At 47.7% G+C, this 18837-nt stretch overlaps 1 protein-coding gene across 7 annotated transcripts in view; it reads left to right on the forward strand.

Moving 5' to 3' along the window:
• Positions 1–18837, forward strand: part of LOC113878210 (ATP-binding cassette sub-family A member 6-like) — a 67793-nt gene that overhangs the window by 42934 nt on the left and 6022 nt on the right. For 5 of the 7 annotated variants that reach the window (XR_003506939.1, XM_027519142.1, XM_027519143.1 and 2 more), the window contains 13 exons: positions 385–522; positions 3371–3478; positions 5132–5305; positions 5531–5644; positions 8981–9100; positions 11110–11187; positions 12615–12706; positions 14260–14377; positions 15403–15520; positions 17070–17161; positions 17408–17586; positions 18374–18449; positions 18523–18617. Coding sequence is in view for 5 of the 7 variants with exons in the window: in XM_027519142.1 (XP_027374943.1) it covers positions 385–522; positions 3371–3478; positions 5132–5305; positions 5531–5644; positions 8981–9100; positions 11110–11187; positions 12615–12706; positions 14260–14377; positions 15403–15520; positions 17070–17161; positions 17408–17586; positions 18374–18449; positions 18523–18617 (1502 nt within the window). In the remaining 2 variants the exon portion in view is untranslated. Of the gene's footprint in view, positions 1–384; positions 523–3370; positions 3479–5131; positions 5306–5530; positions 5645–8980; positions 9101–11109; positions 11188–12614; positions 12707–14259; positions 14378–15402; positions 15521–17069; positions 17217–17407; positions 17587–18373; positions 18450–18522; positions 18618–18837 lie in introns of all 7 variants that reach the window. The other 2 variants (XR_003506938.1, XM_027519145.1) reach the window with 1 other exon arrangement.

The raw sequence follows: 18837 nt of genomic DNA on the forward strand, positions 1-18837 counted from the left end.
GCAGTGTAATCCCATGCTTACCTCCTACCCAGAAAATCAGGGTTCCTTTGCTTGCTCTCTGTAAGCTTAGTGTCCCCTTGTCGGGGCCACTGTTAAATCCTGGTCGATAAAACTTCCTCGTAAGCAAAATGAGAATGAATGATTTCAAATCAGTAATGCAGATAAAAATGCATATTGCCAGCTCTGCTATCTGCTCCACCAGAACCTAATGTACATGATCTCATTTAAGCCGTGTCCCAGCCCGTTCACTGCCCCCCCACAAAAGAGAAAGGTGATGCTCAGAAAGGCAGTTCACTCAGGCGGTCACACCAGCAGATGCGCCGCCAAGCTCTCTCCTCTTCAGCGGCGTAGTCGTCACGTTGTCTGTCTTTGTCTCCTGGGAAGGACTATGGCTTCTCAGTCGTGTGCAACACCAAGCAGCTGCACTGCTTCCCTGTCCTCATGAGCGTCGTCAGCAACGCGCTGCTTCGGATGTTTAATCAAACACAGCGCATTCGGACCGAGAGAAGCTCATACCCTTTGGTAAGCGCTGGGTTTGCTCGTTTACCTTCTTGGGCTGTTGAGTAAGTGCTACAGGTCCTCTGGATTGTCAGTCCTAAAAACCACTTCGTCTTAATTTTTCAAACAGACTATATTTAGCAATGTATGATTTTTCCTAAGTTATCACTAAAGGATTTGCATGAGGGGATATTTTTCAGTATTCTGTCATAGTCTCCTAAGGAATCTGCTGAAAAACTACAAGGTTGACTGCAGAAGTGTCTTGGAGACAGAGAGTGAGAGTGTGTGTGTGTGTGTGTGTGTGTGTGTGTGTGTGTGTGTGTGTGCGTGCGAGCGTACAACGGGTTGGAAGTTGGGAGCCCTGGTAACCAGCTTTAGAATCTTGTAAAGCCAGTATTACTCGGTGGTGGACCTTTCATTGACTCCACGGGTAGCAGATTGACTGAAATGAAGGAAAATCCGCTGGCTCTTGGGGCACCTTCCCTTCAGATCCATCCCTTCGCTCACCCATCATTGCTCTGCATCACAAGGGTGTCTGATACCCAGAGCCACGTTCTCAGGGGTCTTTGTCAGCCGGCTCTAGCCTGGATTTAGACAGCAGGAAGCAGGGATCGGAGCCAGGAGGGCAGAAAGGTCGCACACCGTGGGCTTTGGTCACGTCACTTCCCTGCACCTTCTAACCCGGAAGGGACAATGGCGTCCTTACCCTTGGCTCCTCCGCTCTCCCCACCTGCGTAATCTTTGCGTGATTGACTTCCCTCTGTTTTAAGTACTGAAGGTGGTGAAGACTTTCTGATTAGACCCCCACTGGTACCCTAGAGGATCTCCTGAAGCGGACCCTGACTATTCCAAACCAGGAGGTTGGGAGAGCAAGAAACGCAATTGGAGACAGAGCCATCAGAAGCATGAGCCCGATCTGTGACAGAGGGCTGAGCTCGGTCGGGGCCTTCACTGCCTTAGTGGTGCTGGGCGCACACGTGGGGTAGACGGGGGAGACTGAGCTGAGCTGAAGCTGCCGCTGGCTGTGAGAGCGGGGCGGTGGCCGGACAAGGGGGTCTGAAGGGACCCTGTGGACAGAGGGGCCGCTGGCTAGACTGGGGGCACTGCAGCCCCTCTTGGTCATTGACTTTCCTCACTTTATTGCTTGTTTAGTCAGGATCAAAATGGACCGAGGCCCCACGGTTATTCTCTTAGACATCCCCAGAGGGGCATACCTTTCTCCTTTCAGCCATTCTCAGAAAGACAGTGACGCATTCTCCCTGCTGAAACATTAGAATTTGTAGATGTAGCTTCCAAAGCCTGAAGGAAAGTTTGAGAATGATTTTGAGACAGGCTACTGCCCTGGCCTCCTGTAATTAATCCTGGAGGCAGCTCTGTACCTGTGTGTGCTAAGTCGCTCAGTCGTGTCTGACTCTTTGTGACCCCATGGACTGTGGCCCACCAGGCTCCTCTGTCCATGGGATTCTCCAGGCTAGAAGACTGGAGTGGGCTGCTGTGCCCTCCTCCAGGGAGGAGGATCAAACCCAGGGACCCAGGGATCAAACCCAAATCTCTGACATCTCCTGCACTGGCAGGCAGGTTCTTTAGCACTGCGCCACTTGGGAAGCCCGCCCCGAGCTTAAGGCCAGACTCGGACACCGATTTGGGGGAGGTGAGTTCAAGTTTCTCTCTTTGACGGTGGGCCTAGTGCAGTGAGGTTTCCTTTCAAGTCTGTGCTTCAGAAGCTTCCAGTCAGCTACCAGTATCTTCACTTCTTCATCACTAGGTTTGCTGAGGAAGACGGTTGCTCAGGCCTGAATTATCTACTTCTCTCATCGTTCCTTAATTATTAGTTTTTGTATTGTGGTTTAAAAAAAGCCCCATAACACAAAAACTTACCATCTAGTCATGTCTTAAAATGTCTTTATTTTTGATTGAAGGATAATTGCTTTACGGTATAGTGTTGGTGTCAACACGGACCAGCCATCGGCATACATAGACCCCTCCCTCCTGAAACACCCCGGCTCCCACCCCACCGCACCCCCGAGGCTGTCAGCTCTGTTTCAGCTCCCTGAGGCACACAGCAGATTCCACTGGCTGTCATTTCATCTAGGCGTTTTTAAGGGTACACTTCGGAAGTGTTCAGTATATTCACACTGTCGTGAGTCAGGTCTCCGGAACTCTTCTGTCTTGCAGAATTAGCACTTTATCTCCGCCAAACAAGACTCCCTGCTCCCCGCCGGCCGTGGCCCCTCCTGACCCCCGTTCTGTGGCTCTTTCTGGGAATCTGACTCCTGTCAGTGGATCACTTACCAGCACTCGTCTCTCGTGCCTGACTTCCTTCCCATTTCCCGACACCCCTCAGTTCACGCGTGTTGCAGCGTGTGACAGCACTTCCTCCTCTAAGGGTGAATGATTCTGCTCATGCATACCCGTTCATCTGTCTGAGGACTTGTGGCTGCTTATGTCCCTTGGCTCGTGTGAACAGCACTGCTATGAACAGTGCAGACAGGTCTCTGCTTTCAGTTCTTTTCAATACACGCCCTGAAATGGTTCTGAGTCATTTTTCACTTGTCTTTTTTTTCCCTCGGAGTTGAAGCTTCACGTTGAGTGATCAGGAACTTCTACCCCTCCCCACCTCTGTGGGTGGAGATCGATGAACTAGATGTGCGTGTTTGATTTTTCAGTACTTCCAGAAGCACGTGCTTTTGTGAAGATGGGTATTTCTTTGCTTTTTACAAATGCTCACTGGTTTTAAGCACTTTACTATATGAATGTGGTTAATGAATTGTTTTGTTGAGGTGGCATCAACTTACAGCGTTACATCAAGGTTTTCTGGTGTGACACTGTGCTTCTGGTCGTGTGCCCCACCAAGCGCGTCCTCTGTCTGCAGGGCCACATGCTGCTCCGGACGAGGCTCCCCCAAGGCTCGTTCTTCTTGTTTTTCGTCACATGCAGCCTGTCTCCTTACATCGCCATGAACAGTGTCAGCGATTACAAAGTAAGAAGAGGGAGGAGGGAGGAAAAACGCGGGGGCCTCAGCCATTCTGTGTTCAGTGCTGTGGGTGTTCTCACAGGAGAACAGTGTAATGTGTGTAACTCAGATAATACAGTTCGATATTCTTTCTATCAAGTCAGAAAAGTTCAGAGAAGGCAATGGCACCCCACTCCAGTACTCTTGCCTGGAAAATCCCACAGACGGAGGAGCCTGGTAGGCTGCAGTCCGTGGGGTCACTAGGAGTTGGAAGCGACTGAGCGCCTTCACTTTCACTTTTCACTTTCACACACTGGAGAAGGACAAGGCAACTCGCTCCAGCCTTCTTGCCTGGAGAATCCCAGGGACGGGAGCCTGGTGGGCTGCCGTCTATGGGGTCGCACAGACTTCAGTCGGACACGACTGAAGCGACTTAGCAGCAGCAGCAGCAGAAAAGTTACTTCTAAGAACACAAAGTGCTTGTTACTTCAGAATGATAGGAAGAGGGCAACAGTCTGGCGGGCACTCAGATTAATCTAAACCTTCAAAGGGGAATATGATAAAACTTTCAGCCACATTATTTCCTAACCACAGGGAAGAAACCATTGATACTGAAATTGAGGACCACAGTTAAGACTTTAATCCACTTGCCATTGTGCAGAATACAGTTTTTTGGTTGTATTTGTGTTGGGTCATGCCCATTATGGAGGGCATTATGGAGGGCAAGTCTCATCAGATTTAAACAAGTCATCTCTTACCATCTGAGTCAGTAATTATCCAGGAGCATATTTATATAATGGAGAATTTACTGTTCTTCGGATGACAAAATAGCGTTTCTTTTGAAGGAGACTGATTCAGGCTTTGATCATTAGGAGGCTGCTGTTCTATTTATTCTTCAAACCTACCAGATAAAACAATTCTTATGTTTAAACGTCCACCGTGATGCACCTGGCTCTTTTGTCATTGGCCTCCTAAAAGCGGTGTACACGTAATTAAGATATTGAAAAAGTGAAAGTGAAAGTCACTCAGTCCTGTCTGACTCTTTGTGACCCCATGGACTATACAGTCCATGGAATTCTCTAGGCCAGAATACCGGAGTGGGAAGCCTTTCCCTTCTCCAAGGGATCTTCCCAACCCAGGGATCGAACCCAGGTCTCCCGCATTGCAGGCGGATTCTTTACCAGCTGAGGCACAAGAAATGCCCAAGAATACTGGAGTGGGTAGCCTATCCCTTCTCCAGCGAATCTTCCCAACCCAGGAATTTAACTGGGGTCTCCTGCATTGCAGGCAGATTGTTTACCAACTGAGCTATCAGGGAAGCAGATTAAAATATTAAAATATTAGACTTTTAAAAATTTTAGGGACTTCCCTAGTGGTCCAAGTGGTTAAGACTTCGCCTTCCAATGCATGGGGTGGAGGTTCGATATCTGGTCAGGAAGCTAAGATCCCGTGTGTCTGACAGCCAAAAAAACAAAATATGAAACAGAAGCAGTATTGTGACAAATTCAATAAAGTCTTCAAAGAATGGTCCACTTCAAGACACTTAAATCTTTTTAAAAATGTATTAGAATATTAGATTATATTTACCTTTGAAAATCACCTGATGTGTTGTTTTTTGTTTTTGCTTTTTTGTATTTGAATTCCAACTGAATCCATGTATCTGCTATGGTTTTCCATCAGAAGAGAACCAAGTCCCAGCTGTGGATCTCTGGCCTCTTCCCCTCTGCGTACTGGTGTGGGCAGGCGCTGGTGGATGTCAGCCTCTACAGTCTCATGCTCCTTGCCATGTATTTGATTTTCTACCTAGCAAACAGAGAGCACATTTATCTCACAAGCCGAATTGTATTTGCTTTGGTAAGTAACAATGGCACAGAGAGTATCTTACACAGCAATTCATGGTAAACTTTCACACTGATGCAGTTTCGTACAGTAGTGATGTTTCCATTCTTGGTCTGTCACACACCCAAACAGAAACCACGCAGAGAGCATGTGTGACGAGAAGCTTCAGCAACGCTTGTAACCTCTCCCTCAGTTAATGTTTCATTTTCTTGACTTTGGTGTGTCTTTGTATTGTTTCAGGTTGTCCTGACGCTTGGTTATGCGGCTTCACTTGTCTCCCTGATGTACGTGATAGCATTTATTTTTCGTAAGAGGAGGAAAAATAGCGGCCTTTGGTCATTTTGCTTCTATATAGTAAGTATTTACACAAACAGTTCTTTTTCAAACTTTCAGTGTAACATTAAACACAGTCGCGTTTGCCTTGAGCAGTGGGGACAATCAAGACCTTAAAATCACACCCTAGAAAGGGGAGCGAGTGTAACATGTTACAGAATCAGTGATGTTCCTGGAGAATTCGTGTACGACCTTGACTTGAATTTACAGAGAAGGTTCGTGTGCTGTGCCTGCTAAGTCGCTCCGTCCTGTCCGACTTTTGGTGACGTTGCTGTGGCCCGCCAGTCTCCTCTGTCCACAGGATTCCCCAGGCAGGAGCACTGGAGCGGGTTGCCATTCCCTTCTTCCCTCTCCAGGGATGGAAACTGTCTCTCTCGCGTCTGCATTGGCAGGTGGACTCCCAGTAGCACCACCTGGGAAGCCCCGGGGTCGCAGAAGAGTTGGACACGACTAAGCGACCGAGCTCGTAAGATCACCGAAAACTTGGGTGGAATGTTTATCAAAGCTCTGGGGTTGCCTGATCTTAACATTTCAGGCGCCTTTTAGTGAATTCCTCAGCTGCTGGTGGAATGTCTGTCTTGCATACACAGCTCTCAGTTCTTGGAGTAGGAGTCTTGAAATCACAAGAGGAACCCAACCAAAGTCCACCTGCTAAGAAAATGCGCATGATGTCATCCACTGATTTCTGTAAGAAGTTGGCAGCGAATTGTCCTGGTCAGCAGCTAGCTGTTGACTCACCCTTTCTCAGTGGACAGCGTTCTGATTTGGCATCTCTAGGTAGTATTGGGTTGGCCAAAAAGTTAAGATGTTATGGAAACACCCAAGCGAATCTTTTTGGCCATCCCAGTATTTCTCGGTATTCAGTTGGTAGTGACTATAGAAATACTTTTATTTGGAGGACTGATTTTGAGATCGTCATGAAAATTTGGTGCACCAAAGTCTTTCCATTCGTACTTTGCCGTGAGAACTCTTTTTTTTTTCCCCAGCCAACAGACTTAATAATACTGCACGATGTAAACCCAGAAGCCGGGTAAGCAGAGCAGATGTCGTCTGACTGACGGTTGATTTCTTTTTAGCCGGTACTCTTGGTTTGCATACGTCCAGAAAAGGTGGACAAAAAATTCGTGCACACACTTTGTGTTTTCTTGTCGTTTTGGCTGTGAATAAAGTCTCTTTCAGGGCTGATGTTCAAGCGATGTCAGGGTTATTGGCCAACAGGGCCTCTGATAGGCCTGCTCCTGTCAGAGTGAGTGAGGACCCAACTATCCTGGTGTGAGCAACCTCGGAGACACTCTTTGAGCTTACTGGTCTTCAGTCCTAAGTCATCAGCAGCCCGGAGTCGTGCTTCCTTTTTCTTTATGTCTTTGCCCACTCATTCTGTTGGCTCTCGAGCAGAAACCACTCCAGGCTGAGATTTAGTAAATGCTGCTGCTGCTAAGTCACTTCAGTTGTGTCCGACTCTGTGCGACCCCATAGACGGCAGCCCACCAGGCTCCCCCGTCCCTGGGATTCTCCAGGCAAGAACACTGGAGTGGGGTGACATCTCGTTCTCCAATGCAGGAAAGTGAAAAGTGAAAGTGAAGTCACTCAATTGTGTCCGACTTTCAGCGACTCCATGGATTGCAGCCCACCAGGCTCCTCCATCCATGGGGTTTTCCAGGCAAGAGTACTGGAATGGGGTGCCATTGCCTTCTCCGTTTAGTAAATGTACTTCTAGACAAATGCCCGCTGCAGCGTGTCGAGGGAGAAGGCAGCCGCTGGGTTACCAGGCACTCCCCACTCACCCTGTCTGCACAGATCCGACAGCCTCTCAGATGAGGACTCACTCAGCATCTCCGGTAGAACCACGCCTCCCCCTCAGCTTTCGTTGCGGGAGCGGGCCAGGGAGGGGCTTTCCTCACGGATGAAGGCTCTGCAGTGATGCTTTCAGTCGGGAAAAACGAGAAAGAATTTTCTCAGCAGATTTCAAAGTGCGTCAACTCCCAACAGCAGATGACAGCGCTTCCAGAGCTCGAGACGTCAGACTCTGCCAGAGCGGAGCATCCGTGTGTCTCCACTTAGAGAGCAGAGACCCTCCCCTTGTCTCCCCCGCTCTCGCCCAGTTCTGTACATAGTAAAGCATGCAGGGCAGGTGAGGGCAGGCTTCCTCCAGCGCCTCGTAGAAGCAGACTGGAGTCTGCACCGTCTTCCTGTGAATTCCTCCTGCAGAATTCCTCAGCGGCAAGTGAATAAACCAACAAACAAGGAAATTGGGCTTTGTTGTTTCTAAGGAGAGTCATGATGATACCAAGGCCTTTTCTCTTAGGTTTGTGGATTAATATGATGATTAAGATGTTCCCACTCTCGTGTGAATGAGTAAGCCTTAGCAAATAAAGAACCACAGCACAGAACTGAACTTTTGACACTGAAAAACTACATTTTTCAAATCAAAATATATCTACAAATGATTGGAGATCTTTTGTCTACAAATGATTGGAGATCTTTTTCCCCCTTTATTGCCAATTAATTTTAAATTTATTAAGGATTAAAATAAGACAAAGCAGTATTGCAAAAACAAAGCAAATTTTGCAAACTAAAAATTTCTTTCTTCACAATATAAAAAAAACACCATGTGTTACAGTGTCATACTTGTTTATGTACTTTCAGATTATTTTCCTCTTTCTTTGCATTTGTCAGTTTCTTTTTTTATACCACTGAAAAGTAACCACATATTTACGGAATATTGAGATGTCAGATTTGAAAAATAATGAAGATTATCTAGTATAATTCTCCTCATTTTATGGAGGGAGAAAATTAAGTATTCTGTTTTTGGATTTTTTTTCTTTGATGCTTTAATCCTTTATAATTTCTTTTTTTTAATTTTTTATTGAAGTGCAGTTCATCTGCAGTGTTGCGTTTAATTTCTGCTCTTCAGCAAAGTGACTGTGACACATGTACTTCCTTTCCCGTTGAGGTTGATTGCAGCATATTGACTGTAGCTCCCTGTGCTCTATAGCACGACCTTGTTTATCCGTCCTGGACATAACAGTTTGTATCTGCTAGTCAAGTAACCTATTTAAAGTCACACAAAAATTAGTGACAGACTCGGGATAAAACTGAGGTCTCAGTGAGTCTGTTTGAACAATTTAGCTCTCACCTTCATCTCCAGATTTTCCCTCTAAGGATTTCCTGTTGGGAGCGGAAGGTCATACACTTTCTGATAACAAAATCTCCTCCCTTCCCTTCTCCCTTTGAAAGGAGTGTGCCTGCAACGAGGGGAAACTCCCATGTATTTGATCAGAACACCCGCATCTCACGTACTTCCTCTAATATCAGTGGACTGAGTGTGGCGCTAACATGCTTCCCCTTGCCTTGTAGGTCACGGTCATCGCATTTGGCATCATTGTGCTATTTGGCTCAGGCGTCCCTGTCCTGATACCTTGCATGGCTTTAGCTCCCTCAGCAACCTTGATTGGATTTATAGCTTTTTTGCAAAAGGTAAGAAATGTTATCAAATGTGCCGTTAATTTTGAATGTGCAGCCCATTAAAGTGTTTTGCCTAAATCTACGAAAACAGACAGCAGGCTGGTGTTTTCCTGGAGCTGAGGTGGGAAAGGAGTGGGTGTCTCTTTAGGGTGGTGGAAATGTTCCTAAGTTAATTGCGGTGATGCTCTTGCAGCTCTGCGAATTTACTAAAAATCTTTGAATCGCACACTTAAAATGAATGAATTTTATGGCATGAGAATTTAACCACAATAAAGCCATTTTGAAAGCTTTGCCAGGAATTCCCTGGCGGTTGGTAGTTAGGACTCAGGACTTTTGCAGTGGAGGGCCCAGGTTCAATCCCTGGTCAGAGAACTGACATCCCAAAAAGCATACCAGGCAGCCAAAAAATAAAAATAAAAGCTTCTGCACTTTACAAAATGTAAACATTGTCAAATGTATTTAAAACGAATGCCAGATGGAAACACATTGCCTGATTCCATGGTATTCATTATCCAGTGTGAGCGTATATACTCACATACAGTAACACTTACTCATCGAGAAATAGAAGTAAACTGATGCTGAAGCGCCAATACTTCGGCCACCTGATGTGAAGGTGGTCATTTCCAGTCTTTGGAAAAGACCCCGATGCTGGGAAGGATTGGGGGCAGGAGGAGAAGGGGACAACAGAGGATGAGATGGTTGGATGGCATCACCGACTCGATGGACGTGAGTTTGAGTAAACTCCAGGAGTTGGTGATGGACAGGGAGGCCTGGCGTGCTGAAGTCCATGGGGTTGCAAAGAGTCAGACACTACTGAGCGACTGAATACCAGACAGTAACAACTCTGCTGTGCGCTGTCCCGGCAGTTAAGGCACCACATGAATACCAGACAGTAACAACTCTGCTGTGCGCTGTCCCAGTAGTTAAGGCGCCACATGAACACCAGACAGTAACAACTGTGCTGTGCGCTGCCCCGGCAGTCGAGGCGCCACGGCAAGCAGGGCAGCACTGGTCTTCCTTTCACACTCAGTGGAGACAAAGACAGAGCGCCCCAGCCAGTCAGCGCCAGGGCCCCCAGGTTGCCAAGGAGACGGCGAGGGGCAAGGGGAAGGTCCGAGCCCAGCTGGGTCCCTGGGGAGCCCGAGGACCCTGCTGGGTCCTGAACAGTGGGCGGGGGCGGGCGGGGGAAGCCAAGGCTGGGATGCAGGAGAGGGTGCACAGGGCACTGAGGAGGCAGGGGCACTTCCGCAGAAGAGCTGGACGGCGAGGCGCGCAGAAAGCTCGGCCAGGAGCACACCGTCTTCCAGGAGGTGGTGGCTTAAAGGGAGTCGGAGGGCTCCCCTGACCCCATGTGCTCCCAGGGACCGGGGAAGTCAGCTGCAAAATGTCCTTTCCCTTCACTGGCACTGCCTGGAATTCCCTACTGCAAACTCATTCCTTCACAAAAAGCGTTTCTCTCCTGAGATGTAAGTCGCCCTGTGAGGCGAAATATACCAACCCACGTGTGTCACACACGGTTGGGAAGGAATGAGTGGTTTCTGAACATGTCGCTGATGAAGAAAGAATCACAGGATGGGACTAATTATTGTGGTGGAAACAGTCGCCCCTGGGACCAAGGCCGGCTCCTGGGGCCATTTAGGGCAAAGAAGGTGGAGCCCTAGAATCATTCACACTGTAGACCCCTCTGTCTGTTATGCTTGAGTGGACGGTCAGCAAACATTAAACCAAAATAGCAAGGAAAAATAGAAGAGATGGACAGACTTAGGTCACCTCCTTGGAGAGGCAGGCGGGGCTGGGTAGGGGTCCTCTCTGTTCTCTGTGGGGAGTTGCTTGTCGCCAGGGCACAAAGGGGGAATCAAACTTAATGAGGGAGATCTCCATATGTAAAATTCCGTGTTAATTATCTCCATATGTAAAGTTCCGTGTTAATTATCTCCATATGTAAAATTCCGTGTTAATTAAATGCAAATAAGAACGCTGGTGAATTTCCAGTGAGCCTTTTTTTTTTTTGGTCTTTGCAGAGAATCCATCGATACTGGATAAAATATCAAGAGGCAAATTACGACCTGAGTGCAGCTGACTTTCTAGTGTGCCTAATAGTAAGACGGCTTTTCTACCTCATTGCCTACTTTTTTGGGGGGTTATCATTTACTGTAGTAAATCTTTGGTCTTGTCTGAAGTGGGCCACTTTGAAAGTGTTTTTAATATAGTCTTACTCCAGTACTCTTGCCTGGAAAATCCCATGGACGGAGGAGCCTGGTAGGCTGCAGTCCATGGGGTCACTAAGAGTTGGGAACGACTGAGTGACTTCACTTTCACTTTTCACTTTCATGCATTGGAGAAGGAAATGGCAACCCACTCCAGTGTTCTTGCCTGGAGAATCCCAGGGACAGAGGAGCCTGGTGGGCAGCTGTCTGTGGGGTCACACAGAGTCAGACACGACTAAAGCGACTTAGCAGCAGCAGCAGAGAAAGCAATTACATTCAGATATGATTCTACGTTCTAGTTACTTCTTATATGCATGAATAGACTGTGTAAATCTAGGATGCAGTATAAAATTAGATTTTCTTATTTATCCTATCTACTGCCCCCTCCAAATTTGGGAATTTGTAAAGAAACCCATGCAATACAACTTAAATCCTGTGCAATTAGAGATAAACAAAGCAAAAGTTAAAAAAAAAATGAGAAGGGAAAGTGATTATACTGGTGTATATGGGCTGAAGAAAATTAGTGTCTTTGCATATATGGCAGTACTTTTCTAGGCATAGATCAAAAATAGTAGTCCTTGCCCTCATGGGGCTTAAATTCTGGTGGAAGAAGGCAGATAATAAACTAAGTAAATAACATGCTGTGTGAGATGGATGGACTTTAAAAATAAAAACCTGCAGGAGGCAAGGAAGCAAGCTGTGGGGACATCACGGGGAGGAATATTCCCAGAGCAGGGAGAAAAGTGACCCTGGCTTGATCCAGGGTCAGGCAGGTGGCCAGGTGGTTGGGGCAGGGTAGCCACAGGGGAGAGTGAAGGTCACAGAGAGAACCGAGCTGAGTGTGGGTGAGCAGAGTGGGTGGCTCGGTGATCCTGGGTCATGTCCAGGACTTTTATCTTCCTTGTGAGAGCCAGCAGCCAGCGGAGTTTTCAGGGAAGTGCTGTGATCTGATCTATGCTAAAAATACAGCTCCCGTTGCTCTGTTGAGAGTAGATGTTTGGGGCAAGGGAAGAAGAGAGACCCACAGCCAGGGGCTGCGGTGTTACTGTCAGTGATTACGGCCCGGCAGAGTGAGGAGCAGCCCTAGGTTCTGGGTAACTTTGAAAAGAGAAGCAGGTCACACGTGCTGCCAGACCAGATGTAGGTTGTACAACAGGAAGAAAGACAGGAGGCGGGTTCCCCAAGTTGGATTGTTACTATAGAACTGATCTGTATGAATGCTTCATGACTGTTTTGTCTGAAGACAAAAGACCCAAACTACGATTCAGATGTTTCTGATGTGAACTCATCCCTCCGTGTAACTGTTTCTTTGCTCCTAGCCTTACTTCCAGGCTTTGCTCTTCATGTTTGTCCTGCGATGCCTAGAAGCAAAATGTGGAAAGAAAATAATGCAAAAGGATCCTGTTTTCAGGTTGGGATAAAAGTTAATTTCATACTTAATATTGCATTTTAATATTCCTAGGGAGTGGCTGCACCCCAACCTCTTAATGCTGATTTGTATTAACAGTATAAATAGCGTGGTCAGCAGATTTCTGGCTGAACTGCCAGGAAATGGGATACCCAGGCAGAGGCTTCCTTTGTAGCTCAGTTGGTGAAAGAATCTTCCTGCAACGCAGGAGACCTGGGTTCGATCCCTGGGTCAGGAAGAATTCCTGGAGAAGGAAACAGCAACCCACTCCAGTATTCTTGCCTGGAGAATCCCAAAGGACAGAGGAGCCTGGCGGGCTACAGTCAATGGGGTGGCAAGAGTCGGACACGACTTAGTGACTAAATCACCCCTACCAGGCAGAGTTCTGCCATTAATTAGCTGAAGGGAGCTTTCAAGCTCTCAAAAATTTAATGAGAACTCAAATACTTGTTTGACTTAGTATGAATAGAATGCTAGATTTCTAACTAAAAAAGATAGATATTCTATAAGCAAGAAAGGTTTACTGTATAGCACAGGGACCTGTGGTCAATATCTTATAATAAGTAACAAGGGAAAACAATCTGAAAAATAATATCCGTATGTACGTGTAACTGAACCACCTCCTGTGCACCTGAACCATTGTAAGCCAACTGTACTTCAGTAAAATATGTATACTAAGAAAAGCATTTTAGTGAGAACTCAGGCACGCCCTTTCCCACTCAAGAGGATCACGTGTGCCTGACCAGAGCGATAGGATGGAGTTGGTTCGGCAGCACGACTCAAGTGTTTTAGCAGGGGGAGACTCTAGTAAGGGTCAACAGTCAGGAATCCTGGAGTGGGCGGGTTGCCATTTCCTCCTCCAGGAGTCTTCACCCAGGGATCGAACCCAGGTCTCCGGCACTGCAGGCAGATCCTGAGCCACCAGGGAAGCTCCAAACAGGGAAGGGTACCAGGCAGATCCTGGGCGTGAGTAACACGGGCTCAGAGTCAGCAGAGAAGAACGCAGGGGACCACACGGGCTCAGCGTCAGTGGAGAAGAACACGGGACCTGATTCTTAAAGCAGCGGCAGTACTTGCTGAGAAGTTTGAAAGGGTCAGAGACACTCAGGAGAACAGCAGCAGCACAAGAAGGGGACTCGGCTGCAGGGGTGGGCGTTCCTGGCAAAAGAAGACTCACCGTTCACAGTCGGCCTCATCACCAGTGTGCTGAAAGGACCGTGGTGAAATCACAGAGAAGCTGGGTTTTTTTTAGCTTTTCACTTTGCATTATGGTGTAGCCAACCACAATGCCATAGTTTCAGGTGAGCAGCAAAGCGACTCCCCCCAGCACGTACCTGTATCCGCTCCCCCTCAGGCCCCTTGCCCGTCCAGGCTGCCACATGATGCGGAGCTCCTTGTGCCTGCAGTAGGAGCTTGCTGGTTACCTGTTTTAAGTACAGCTGGGTGTTCAAGTCTATGGCAGGGAGTGGAAGGGATAGTTAGAGAAGCTGATGTTTGATATATCTTTGACACCTAGCAAAAAAACCCACATGCTGTGTGTTTCATCTTTTCTGTAGAATTTCCCCCCAAAGCAGAGACGCTCGTTCAAATGCAGAAGAACCTATAGGTGAAGACGAAGATGTTCAAGCAGAAAGAATAAGAACAGCCACCGCCCTGAACACATCAATAGAGGAGGTAGGGATTCAAGTGTCAAAATGGGTGTTAATGGAATGCTCGGGAACTCAGGAATCGAGGTTGATGTGCTGGGTTTTGTTTAGAAAGTCTGGAGTTGGGTGTGTGTGCGCGCTCAGTGGTGTCTGACTGCGACCCCATGGACTGCAGCCTGCCAGGCTCCTCTGTCCCTGGGATTCTCCAGGCAAGAACACTGGAGCGGGCTGCCATTTCCTCCTCCAGGGGCTCTTCCCGACCAGGGACGGAACCCGCATCGCATGCATCGCTTGCATCTCCTGCACTGCAGGCGGGTTCTTTACCACGGAACCACCTGGGAAACCGTGCATTTAAGCAGTTCCTAAACATGCAGGCACTTCTTTCGAAGTCCTTCATGCTCAAAGAAGAATGCAAATCACACTGGTTTCATCTTGTTTGTTTGAGAAAAATGGCCTTAGATATATAGAGCTGCAATTTCAAACCCCCAGTCTCATGAGTCAAAGAATTTACGTGAGATTTGTTATAGAATGTCGGGTAGAGACTAAGATTTTAAGGATTACTCTTTGATTTTGATGTGGGAGGTGTTCACATGAGTCTAGATATTTCTGTTACTGGAAGACAAGAAGCCAGCCTGAAATGATGCTGTTTACTCAGTCCATTTATTTTTTGTTTGTCTCATAGATAAGTTTATTTGTGTTGTAGTTTAGATTGCATGTGTAAGTGATCTCATATGATATCTGTCTGTATCTTTCTGACTTAACTTCACTTAGTGTGATCATTTCTAGGTTCATCCATGTTGCTGCAAATGACCTGATTTCACTCTTTTTATGGCTGAGTAATACATATATATTCTTTATTCATTCATCTGCTTTTAGCAAGAAGTATTGTCAACATCCACCAGCATGTTACATCTGAGACAAGCAATGTGGATTGCCCTCAACGCAAATATGGATTGGTTCATGACGGGGGGCAAGAGAGGTTCCAGGAGGCAGAGCATAGAAATGAAAAGTGACTGCTGCTTAAGAGGAAAATCACTCTGTTCTGTGTTCCAGAAACCAGTCATAATTGCTAGCTGTCTTCACAAAGAGTATGCAGGCCAGAAGAAACGGTGCTTTTCAAGAAGGAGGAAGAAGACCGCAGTGCGAAATGTCTCCTTCTGTGTTAAAAAAGGTCTGGAACAGTCACTGCTTAAATTTGCCATTATTTTTAGAAATACCCACTGAACATCGAGGTTATCAACACCGTTGTACTCGCTGAAGCATTCATTCACTCATTCAACATATGTTTTTTTGAGTGTGCCAGGGGCTGTTTAAGAATCAGGAAATATAATTATGAAACAATAGACAAATGCATGACCTCATAGCTTTTACATCCCCGGAGGGGTCAGTAAACAGAAATGACTTATCAAGAGAGGTTTCAGATGTCACACTGGCCGGTTCTGTGGGGAACATTCAAATCTGTGAAATGACCTGAGTGACTCGGGGCCACATTCACTTAGGGTTGGAGTCTGAAAGCCTCAGTTGCTCAGTCGTGTCTGACTCTTTGTGACCCCATGGACTGTGGCCCACCAGGCTCCTCTGTCCATGGATTCTCCAGGCAAGAATACTGGAGAGGGTTGCCATTCCCTTCTCCAGGGGATCCTCCCAACACGTGGATTGAACCCAGGTCTCATGCACTGCAGGTGGATTCTTTAGTGGGAAGCTTAGGGTTAGGGAAGACTTTTCTTGAGCAGAGACAGTTAAGCCAAAATCCAGGCGATAGCAGGCTTCAAGTTGGTGTAGTGGTAAAGAACCCACCTGCCAATACAGGAGACATAAGAGACTTGGATTCAGTCCCTGGGTCAGGAAGATTCTCCTGGAGGAGGGCATGGCAACCCACTCCAATATTCTTGCCTGGAAAAACCCATGGACAGAGGAGCCTGGCAGGCTGCAGTCCGTGGGGTCACACAGAGTCAGACACGACTGAAGCAACTTGGCACAGCTCAGCACTAGGCGATAAGAAGGTACCAGCAGTGTTAGCGTGCAGAGATAAGAGCATCCCAGATGGAGGAAACAGCGAGGGTTCAGACCCAGGCATGCCTTTGGAGTGGGTGAGGCGCTCAGAGAGGCCAGCAGATGCTCTGTGAACGGAAGGGATGCCCTCAGAGGCAAGCAGGGCCCACGGGGTCCAGTGTGAACCACAGCAGAGTTTAGATTTCAGGCCAGTTGAGCAGAATGCCTCTAGTGGGTTTTTGTCACCATTTAATTGATACTTTGAAAAATGTTTCACCCTGGCTATTATTTGTCCATGAATTTGGGTAGTGGACAAGTTAAGAGGCTTTCATATCATCGTACCATCTCCGATGAAAGATGATAATGACTCAGGCACAGGTGGTGGAGTTTGCGACGGAGGAAAGGCGCCTGACTCCCGGGTTTAGGAATTGCTTAGGTCCTCAGCAGGCCAGCCGTCCGCCCTATAAAAAATTATGGGCACCTTTTCCCACTGGAAGAGTAATCTGAAAAAAGACCCAAGTATGGACAGCAAATGTCAGTCTCTAAGCTTTTTTTCCAAAATGTTTTATATAATTACAGGGGCTAAAGCACATGTTTTGGCGACACAAATTACATATATAAATTTCAGAATGGCAATGGAGATGGACATGTATCTCAGAAAGTTGCTGAAGAAGCAGATCTATGTTATTGTTTTACTTCAATACTGATGGCGGGTGCCTCTCTTTCAGGAGAAATTTTGGGGTTGCTGGGACCTAATGGCGCTGGTAAAAGTTCATCTGTTAGAATGATATCTGGGATGACGACGCCAACAGCTGGAGAGGTAGCGCAAATGAAGATGAGGTTTCCGTTCCCCAAATTGACGTGCTATAGTAGAGGTGATGTCCTTGTGAGGCTGTACTGTGAGTAGTTTTAAGTAGTTTTCTGTAATAAATATACGGGGTAACTGCTGTAATATTTCTTCCATGTTCAAAAACTCGAGGCATTCGTTAGTCACAAGTCAGTTTCTTGAGGAATCACGTGGCTGAAGACGGGCTTGCACGTTTCTGAAACCAGCACACTTTCTCAGGTGGAGCTGACGGGGTACGGTTCGGATCCGGATCAGCAGGGGGACATCAGCATCCGGTTCCTGGGCTACTGTCCCCAGGAGAACGTGCTGTGGCCCAGCCTGACCACGCGCGAGCATCTGGAGGTGTTTGCTGCTGTGAAAGGGCTGCGGCGAGCGGACGCCCACATGGCCATCTCACGGTACTGTGCGCCCATGAGGCTCCTCTGTGCTGTCGCTGACAAGGAGTGGGGAGTAGGGGGACATCTCCATCTTCCGGGAGCAGCAGGGGTTGAGTGGGGATGGGGGCCAGGGGCCAAACCCTGCACCCCGGCCGGGGGACCTTTAAAAGGTAACAGCGTAGAATAGCTGTCAGTGTCCAGTGATACAGAGGGCACCACTTACACGTAATCTAAACTGGGGCACAGACGAACTTACCGAAGAAACAGGAGCAGACGCACAGGACAGACGTGTGTTTCCCCGGGAGCCCGAGATGTGGAGGGATGGCGAGAGAGTCTGGGCTTGGCGGTGCAAGCTCTCACACGTAGAATGATAAGTAACAGAGTCCTACTGTGCAGCACGGGGAACTCTGTTCAGTATCCTGGCTTAGACCAGAGGGAAAAGAACGTGAAAAGGAATGTGACAGGCATAGCTGATTCACTTCGCTGTACGGCAGAAATTAATGCAACATTGTAAACCAGCTACACTTCAACAGAATAAATTGAAAAAATTTTAAGTGAATGAATAATCATCTATTTCATGAGAATTCAGGTTAGTTTTACAATTTTTTATGAGATGTAAATCTTTCATGTTCAGAGTAGATTTTTAAATTTTTTTTAATTGGGGGAGAATTGCTCTGCAGCGTTGCGTCAACGGTCAGTTCGGAGAGCGATGGTCCAAGGAGGACCCCAGGGCCGTCACCCCTGCGTCTGGTCGTCCTTCTCCCCACGTCCTCTCCTGATCTCGCCGTCTGGCCCTGTTTCCCACCAGGCTGGTGGACGCCTTCAGGCTGCACGAACAGCTGGACGTTCCCGTGCAGAAGTTATCGGGAGGGGCCGCCAGAAAGGTGCGTGTGTCCCGCAGGCTTCCTCCGTGGGTGGCGGGCGGCGGCAGGAACAGCCCGTGTCTCTGCCTTGCAGCTGTGTTTTGTGCTGAGCCTCCTGGGAGACCCGCCCATCCTGCTTCTGGATGAGCCGTCCACAGGCTTGGACCCCGCGGAGCAGAAGCAGCTGTGGTGAGCAGCCCCCACAGGGCCAGGAGGAGGGGCCTTCTGTGAAAGGAGCGTTTTTAAGCTGACCTTGGAGAAGCAGATCCACTGACCCGCTAGCTGAGCGGAGACAACTCACAGTACCAGGGAAACCAGTGTTTAACGAGTAGATTCTCTCAGGGGCTTCCCTGGTGGCTCAGCAGTAAAGAACCCGCCTGCTGATGTAGGAGACAGGGGTTCAGTCCCT

This window comes from Bos indicus x Bos taurus, chromosome 19 (assembly GCF_003369695.1).
Source record: "Bos indicus x Bos taurus breed Angus x Brahman F1 hybrid chromosome 19, Bos_hybrid_MaternalHap_v2.0, whole genome shotgun sequence".
Classification (NCBI taxonomy): domain Eukaryota; kingdom Metazoa; phylum Chordata; class Mammalia; order Artiodactyla; family Bovidae; genus Bos; species Bos indicus x Bos taurus.